The following is a 7,807-nucleotide window of genomic DNA, read 5'->3' as shown; positions in this document are numbered from 1 at the left end:
AAAAAAAAAAAAAAAAAAAAAAAAAAAGGCTGAATAGTATTCCACTGTGTGTATACACCACGTTTTCTGGATCAGTTCATCTCTTTTTTTTTTTTTGAGACGGAGTCTCGCTCTGTCGCCCAGGCTGGAGTGCAGTGGCGGGATCTCGGCTCACTGCAAGATCCGCCTCCTGGGTTCACGCCATTCTCCTGCCTCAGCCTCCCGAGTAGCTGGGACTACAGGCGCCCGCCACCTCGCCCGGCTAGTTTTTTGTGTTTTTTTTAGTAGAGACGGTGTTTCACCGTGTTAGCCAGGATGGACTCGATCTCCTGACCTCGTGATCCGCCCGTCTCGGCCTCCCAAAGTGCTAGGATTACAGGCTTGAGCCACCGCGCCCGGCCTTTTTTTTTTTTTTTTTTTTTGAGGAGTCTTGCCCTGTCACCCGAACTGGAGTGCAGTGATGCGATCTCGGCTCACTGCAACCTCTGCCTCCTGGGTTCAAGTGATTCTCCTGCCTCAGCCTCCCATGTAGCTGGGATTACAGATGTGCCTCACTAAGCCCGACAAGTTTTTGTAATTTTAGTAGAGGCAGGGTTTCGCCATGTTAGCCAGGCAGGTCTTAAACTCCTGACCTCAGGTGATCTGCCCACCTCAGCCTCCCAAAGTGCTGGGATAACAGGCAAGAGCCACGACACCCGGCCCAACTCATTTCTTGATAGATACTTGGTTTGCTTCCATCTTTGGGCTGTCGTGAATAATGCTGCTATGAACATTGGTATGCAAATATCTCTTCCAGACCCTGCTTTTAGTTCCTTTGGATATATACCCAGAAGCAGGACTGGGGATCATGGGTAATTCTATGTTTAATTCATGAGGCATGCCATACGGATTCCACAGGACCTTGGGCACTTCTACTATGGATGATGGGGCAGTTTCTTCACTGGCTTCCCAGCCTCCACAACTTCATATCTGCCCCTTCCCTTCCCAGGATCTTTCTAAAATGCACATTTGACTTCACTCCTTTAAAACCCTTCAAGAGCTTTCCATGGCCTTTGGGACAAGACCAGCCTGCTCAGCTGATGCACAGGGAACCATCTGTGGTCAGACACCACCCGCCCCCCCGTTGCCCCCACCAACCTCTCCGGCCTCATCTCTCTCACCTGAGCCATCACCACTCCACCTTCCTACCCCACGCAGTTTTCTGGGCTGGAATGCCCTTGCAACCAACCACAATCCTTCCATGATCCTTCCATGCCAGCCCAAAAAGCTGAGTTCTTTTTCTTCTTTTATTTATTTTCTTTTCGTGAGACAGGGTCTCGCTCTGTCGCCCAGGCTGAAGTGAGGTGGCTCAATCATAGCTCACTGCAGCCTCCAACTCCTGGGTTGCAGCGATCCTTGAGTTCCTCTTCATTAGTTAACTGGAATTCACTGTCTCCTTGCCCATTGCAGTCCACAGCCTTCAGGCACCGCTGGACTGGCATTCAGCACCCTCGATCGACCCTTTCCGTGTCATCTCCTCGCGGGCCTGTGAAGCTCCCAGCGCCAGACCCGAGAGGCTACGTCGAGGTTTGCAGGCAGATCCCCCCAGTGTCCCCGAGGTTACCTGTGATCGCACCCACCCACATTCCAGCCCCTTCCCCACTCCCAAGCCCGCTCCTTAAAGCCCTCATCTCCTCAGCCCACATCGCTCCTACCGCAAGGGTCCCTCACAGGCTTTGATCCCGGCCCGTATCATGGCCAAGCTGGGCCTCAGTTTCCCCAGATGCAGAGCGACGTCTGTGGACAAGGCCCCTATCCCTTACCGCTGGGGGCAGTTCCCAGGGCGGGTCGCCGCCACGCTGCCGCTCGCAGATCAGACAGGTCCGGATGCCCTTACAACCACATTCCCGAAGGACCTCGGGGGTCTCGGCGGCGGCAGCCGCCATCGCGCCGTCCGGATGGACAGTGCGCAGGCGCGGCCGTGGGGGCCGCTGGGAGTTGTAGTCCGCGCGGGGCGGGGGCACGAGGCCTAGGTTCCGCTTCCTCCCGGTCGTTAACGCCCACGGGCTCGCGCGGCGCCACCTCCTGGGCTCCGTTACCGCGGACGCCAGTACCGGGCTCCAGGAGACGCAGGGGGACGCCGGACGCCAGACGCCGGGGCCGCCGACTGGGTAGGCGCGGGCCGCGCCTCCTCGCCATGGGCCCCCTCTCGGCGCGGCTGCTGATGCAGCGCGGGCGCCCGAAGAGCGACCGGCTGGGGAAGATCCGGAGCCTGGAGTAAGAGCCGGGCAGGGGGCGAGGCTGTGTCCGCGGGGCCGGGGGTCGGGGGGAAGAGCGGGGACCCTTCCCAACGGCCTGCCTGTCCCTGTTATCGCCCTCTGGGTTCGGCAGAGTCGCTCCAAATGTCTTCTTGTTGGGAGATCGTGGCCCTACCCGCTCGCCGCGAGCCCCGAGGGGCCTCATCCCCTGAAGGGAGCCCGGAGAGTTAGGGGCACAGCCTGCTACTACCATTAGAGGGCCTGGGAAGCACAGAGGAGCCCCCGAAGGATCAGGAAGAGCATCCTAGAGGGGGCTAGGATGCCCCCCAGTCCTAAAGTAGTTGCAGTTTTTTTTTTTTTTTTTAAGTGGTGGGGAGTCGGGAGTAGTGGCGCGCGCTTCTAGTCCCACCTACTCGAGAGGCTGAGGCGGGAGGATCCCTCAGCCCAGGAGTTGGAGGCAGCAGTGAGCTGTGATCGCGCCTAGGCGACTGAGTGAAACCCCGTCTCTAAAAATAAAGTAACGGGGGAGGGGGGGCCGGCTGCACTTGTGCGATAAATGTCAGGTGAAAAAGCCTTCTGAGATAGCTGGGGCAGATTGGTGTGGGGTGCAAAGCCTGCCCGCCCCCTAAGCCTTCTGCCCCCAACTCCAGCCTGTCAGGATTGGAGCTGCTTTCCGAGCACTTGGACCCCAAGCTCCTGTGCCGCCTGACGCAGCTGCAGGAGCTGGACCTATCTAACAACCAGCTGGAGACGCTGCCGGACAACCTGGGCCTATCCCACCTGCGTGTCCTCCGCTGCGCCAACAACCAGCTGGGGGATGTCACTGCCTTGTGCCAGTTCCCCAAGCTCGAGGAACTCAGCCTGGAGGGCAACCCCTTCCTGACGGTAAGTGGGGGCCTCCCACCAGCCTCATACTGGGGGCCAGGACTCTATTGGACTCAGGCTGAGCATCTCCTGAGCCACTGCCGTTCACCCACTCTTCCCCAGGTCAATGACAACCTGAAAGTCTCCTTTCTCCTGCCCACACTCCGTAAGGTCAATGGCAAGGATGCGTCCTCAACTTACTCTCAGGTGGAGAACCTGAATCGGGAGCTGACCAGCAGGGTAAGGGGATGAGAGGATTATTGTGTGCTTGGGAGCTATAGGGGGCATCAGGAGAGTGATGGAATTGGACATCAGGAGGATGTGAGGAGGGTGACTGATAGGGGCTCTTTGCCCTAACAGCCCCTAGCCTTATGTGCTTTTTTTTTTTTGGAGATGGAGTCTCACTCCATCACCCAGACTGGAGTGCAGTGGTGCGATCTTGGTTCACTGCAACCTCTGCCTCCCAGGTTCAAGTGATTTTCCTGCCTCAGCCTCCCAAGTAACTAGGATTACAAACACCTGCCACCACGTCCAGCTAATGTTTTGTATTTTTAGTAGAGACAGGGTTTCACCATGTTGGCCAGGCTGGTCTCGAACTCCTGACCTTAGGTGATCTGCCTGCCTTGGCCTCCCAAAGTGCTGGGATTACCGGTGTGAGTCCCCGCATCCGGCCTGACTCTTATAAGTAGCTCTTTCTGGGTTTTTACTTTCCTTTTTTTGTTTTGTTTTGTTTTTAGAGACAGGGTCTCACTCTGCTGCCCATGTTGAAGTGCAGTGGTGTGATCATAGCTCACTGCAGCATCCAACTCCTGGGCTCAAGCAATCTTCCTGCCTTAGCCTCCTCAATAGCTGGGGCTTTAGGCACATGCCTGGATCATTTTAAATTTTTTTGTAGAGATGGGATCTTGCTATATTCCCCAGGCTCCAACTCCTGGCCTCAAGCGATGCTTCTTCCTCAGTCTCCCAGTGGCTGGGACTACAGGTCCCTGGGCTGTTTCGGGGTGGGGTCGGGGTGGGGTGTGTGTGTTTGTGTCTGTGTGTGTGGTTTATGAGGCTGTGATTCCAGGAGGCTTCCAGCAGGTGGCAGGATGGAGGGCTGGGTCCGGAGGAGCTGGGGTGGGCCGGGCCTGGATCTGCTCCCTCTTGCACCAGGTCACAGCTCACTGGGAGAAGTTCATGGCCACACTGGGCCCTGAAGAGGAGGCTGAGAAGGCTCAGGCAGACTTTGTGAAGTCGGCTGTCAGGGATGTCCGCTACGGGCCTGAGTCCCTCAGCGAGTTCACCCAGTGGCGGGTACGTCCCTGTCCCGATGTGCAGGGAATCACTGGCTCTCGTATCCCTAGTTGCCTGGAGGTCCCTGGGTGTGAAGGGCTGAGGGGCTGTGGGAGTGGGGTGAGTCAGGGTGGGCAGCCCTGTTGACTGGAGAGGCCCTTCCCCAACTCTGGAAGCACAGGCTCCCCCTGACTATGCATTGGCAGGGCTGGGGGCGCCTGGGACTGTGCCCAGCTTCCTGATGGCCTGGCCCCACCCAGGTGCGTATGATCTCTGAGGAGCTGGTGGCCTCCAGTAGGACCCAGGTGCACGAGGCTGACAGCCCAGAGAAGCCCCCAGAAGCTGGAGCTGCCCACAAGCCCAGGGTGAGTGCAGCTCCTAGGGCTCTGAGGCCGGCCCAGCCCCTCCTGCCTGGAGAAGCTGCAGGAGACCAAGGTGACCTGGGCATGGGCCCAGGAAGCACCCCAGGCCCTGACTCGCTCCCTAGACAACCCTGGGCCAGCCTGGGCCTCCTACACCCACAGTGAGGTGGGGTCCAGCCTGTGATGGGCAGGAAGGAAGCCCCTGGCAGATGGGCCCATGGTCACAAGGCCCCCTCCACAGGCCAGACTGGCGGCCTTGAAACGGCCAGACGATGTCCCACTCAACCTCTCTCCCAGCAAGCGGGCATGTGCCTCCCCGTCGGCCCAGGTGGAGGGCGGCCCTGTGGCAGGCTCCGATGGCAGCCAGGTGAGCTGAGGTGGCAAGGAGCAGGTGGCAGATGAGTTGGGGCTGGGCAGCCGTGACCTTCCTCTCCCCACACAGCCTGCCCTGAAGCTGGAGCCCCTGCACTTCCTGCAGTGCCACAGCAAGAACAACAGCCCTCAGGACCTCGAGACCCAGCTGTGGGCATGTGCCTTCGAGCCAGCCTGGGAGGAGGGTACATGGTGGCGGGCAGGCGGGGCAAGGGCTGCTGGAAATGGGGCCGCCTGGATGGGTGGGGGATCAGGAGACAGAGCTTAAAAGGCACCATCAAGTCTGGGAGGAGGAGGCTGCAGGGAGGACTTGGATGGGAAGCATCTCTGCTCATCTGACCTCTCAAAACCGGGCACTCAGGGGCCACATCCCAGACCGTGGCCACGTGCGGCGGGGAGGCCGTGTGCGTGATTGACTGCCAGACAGGCATCGTGCTCCACAAGTACAAGGCGCCCGGCGAGGTGAGTGCAGGGCAGGGGTGCCCAACTGACTCCTGCATAGCAGCATGGGGATGGGTGCAGGCTTGGCCCCCTGCCCAGTGGCCTTTTTCTTTCATGCTGGGGCTCCCTCCCCCAGGCCCGGACCTGCCCGTGTGTTCACACCAATAGCTCTGCCCCAGTGACTGTTTCCTCTAACCCCCGCCCAGGAGTTCTTTTCTGTGGCCTGGACCACCCTAATGGTGGTCACACAGGCCGGCCACAAGAAGCGCTGGAGTGTGCTGGCAGCCGCAGGCCTGCGGGGCCTGGTCCGGCTGCTGCACGTGCGTGCCGGCTTCTGCTGCGGGGTCATTCGGGCCCACAAGAAGGCCATCGCCACCCTGTGCTTCAGCCCTGCCCATGAGACCCACCTCTTCAGTAAGCCCCTCCCCTTCACCCCTGGGACCCCCAAGCACCCCTGTCCTGCTGCCCCAGTGGCCTCCGCGCTCTCCTCCCTGGGATGGCTGGGAGCTCAGGCGCCTGCCGGGCCCCAGGCTGCACTGCTCCCATTCTAGCTTTGGCAGGAAGCCATGGCACTTCAACCCTGGCTTTATCCACAGCCTGCTCTGTGGCCTTGGAGTTTCCCAACAGTTTGGGCCACTCTGTCCCCTGTCAGTGACCTGGGGGGATGCTCCTGCCCCCGGGTGTGGTGCCCCCCAGCAAGGGAGATGGATGAGCTACAGGAGGTGGCTGCTGGAGCCACCGCATCAGGTTACAGCGAGGAGACCGGGATTGTAGGCCCAGGAGTGTTCTGTCTCCTAGCCTCGGCCCTCCCTCCCTGCCTCGGTGACCGCGGGCTCAGCCTGGTATGCAGCCAGCAGGAGGGAGCAAGGCCACCTCAGGGCCACCTCTCCCCTGCCCCACTCCCTCCTCAGCGGCCTCCTACGACAAGCGGATCATCCTCTGGGACATTGGGATGCCCAACCAGGACTACGAATTCCAGGCCAGGTGACGCTTCGGGCGAGGCTGGGGAGTGGCCAGCTGCTGGGGCAGGGACACCTTGGTCCAGGGCTGACGCTCTGCTCCCTCTCACCCACCGGCAGCCAGCTGCTCACACTGGACACCACCTCCATCCCTCTGCGCCTCTGCCCTGTCGCCTCCTGCCCGGACGCCCGCCTGCTGGCTGGCTGCGAGGGTGGCTGCTGCTGCTGGGATGTGCGGCTGGACCAGCCCCAGAAGAGGAGGTGAGGCTGGGCAGGGGGCACCTTGGAAGCCAGGTCTCTGCACAGGGTGACTATTGGCCCAGATGGGCTCAGAACAGCCTGGGCACACCCGGGCAACCATAAGGGTTGTTTTCAGGGGCCTCTTCACAGAGCTGGCCTGTCCCACCTTCCTGCCAGGCTCAGGAGGAAAGGACTGTGACCCTGCCCTCACCCTGGGTTCCGCTGTGGGACTGGGCCATGATGACCTCCCCTTCACCTGGGGCTTCCGCACCATGCTGTGCCCGTGATCCAGCCACTCCTGCCACTCAGCAGCAGCGTGACGGTCCTCTGTGCTAGCGCAATGTTTTTATCTGTAAAGCGGGGCCAATAGCTGGCGGAGGGCAGGGGAGGCCGTGTTTGGGCAGGCAGGCAGGCTTTGGAAATGCCACGTTGAGGCTTTGTGGCTCATCTGTCCCACCTGGAAAGCCTCTGAGACAGGGCTTGGCAAGGGGTCCCTGTCCTCTTGGGGCCCCCAACCTACTGGGGAAGACAGACGCTAAGCAAAGGTGGCCCGTCAAAATCCCACAGTGTGATGCCAGCTACGAAGGAGAGGGAAAAAGAGTAACGGGCAGGGGGACACTAGCGTGGGGGCCTCAGGGGACTCTGCTGAGGTGACCAGCAGCAGATGGATATTCTGGGGCTCATGCTTTCCCCTCTGGGAGCCCGGCGAGGGAGTCAGCAGGCAGAGGGCGGGAAGGTGCTCGCATGGAGGGAACGGTATATGCAAAGATCAGTGGCAGGTCAGCTGGCTGGTCTGCTTGGCCATGTGGCCACAGCTGGGTGGACTCAGCCCACAGCAAGGTGGCAAGGGTGCCTGGGCAGGGCACGCCAGGCTTTGTCAGCCACAGTAAGCTTTGCATTTCTATTTTTTATTTACTTTTTAGTTGAGATGGAGTCTCCCTCTTGTCACCCAGGCTGGAGTACAGTGGTTCGATCTCGGCTCACTGCAACCTCCACTGCCAGGGTCCAAGCGATCCTCCTGCCTCAGCCTCCCAAGTAGCTGGGATTACAGGTGCACGCCACCAGGCCTGACGATTTTTTT

The 7,807-nt window shown here is 60.1% G+C and overlaps 2 protein-coding genes across 2 annotated transcripts in view; one reads left to right on the top strand and one right to left on the bottom strand.

Moving 5' to 3' along the window:
- Window positions 1-1,938, bottom strand: part of ALKBH4 (alkB homolog 4, lysine demethylase) — a 10,337-nt gene extending 8,399 nt beyond the window's left edge. Inside the window, exon 1 of the mRNA XM_025379003.1 lies at window positions 1,782-1,938. Coding sequence (XP_025234788.1) covers window positions 1,782-1,904 — 123 coding nt within the window. The 5' untranslated portion in view covers window positions 1,905-1,938. The remainder of the gene's footprint in view (window positions 1-1,781) is intronic.
- An 18-nt stretch (window positions 1,939-1,956) lies between these two features.
- Window positions 1,957-7,807, top strand: part of LRWD1 (leucine rich repeats and WD repeat domain containing 1) — an 8,106-nt gene continuing 2,255 nt past the window's right edge. The window contains exons 1-11 of the mRNA XM_025379002.1: window positions 1,957-2,235; window positions 2,867-3,101; window positions 3,204-3,320; window positions 4,233-4,373; window positions 4,613-4,717; window positions 4,956-5,081; window positions 5,157-5,271; window positions 5,448-5,548; window positions 5,734-5,941; window positions 6,439-6,511; window positions 6,607-6,747. Coding sequence (XP_025234787.1) covers window positions 2,156-2,235; window positions 2,867-3,101; window positions 3,204-3,320; window positions 4,233-4,373; window positions 4,613-4,717; window positions 4,956-5,081; window positions 5,157-5,271; window positions 5,448-5,548; window positions 5,734-5,941; window positions 6,439-6,511; window positions 6,607-6,747 — 1,442 coding nt within the window. The 5' untranslated portion in view covers window positions 1,957-2,155. The remainder of the gene's footprint in view (window positions 2,236-2,866; window positions 3,102-3,203; window positions 3,321-4,232; window positions 4,374-4,612; window positions 4,718-4,955; window positions 5,082-5,156; window positions 5,272-5,447; window positions 5,549-5,733; window positions 5,942-6,438; window positions 6,512-6,606; window positions 6,748-7,807) is intronic.

This window comes from Theropithecus gelada, chromosome 3 (genome assembly GCF_003255815.1).
Source record: "Theropithecus gelada isolate Dixy chromosome 3, Tgel_1.0, whole genome shotgun sequence".
Lineage (NCBI taxonomy): Eukaryota > Metazoa > Chordata > Mammalia > Primates > Cercopithecidae > Theropithecus > Theropithecus gelada.
This window is presented reverse-complemented; position numbering and strand designations above follow the sequence as displayed.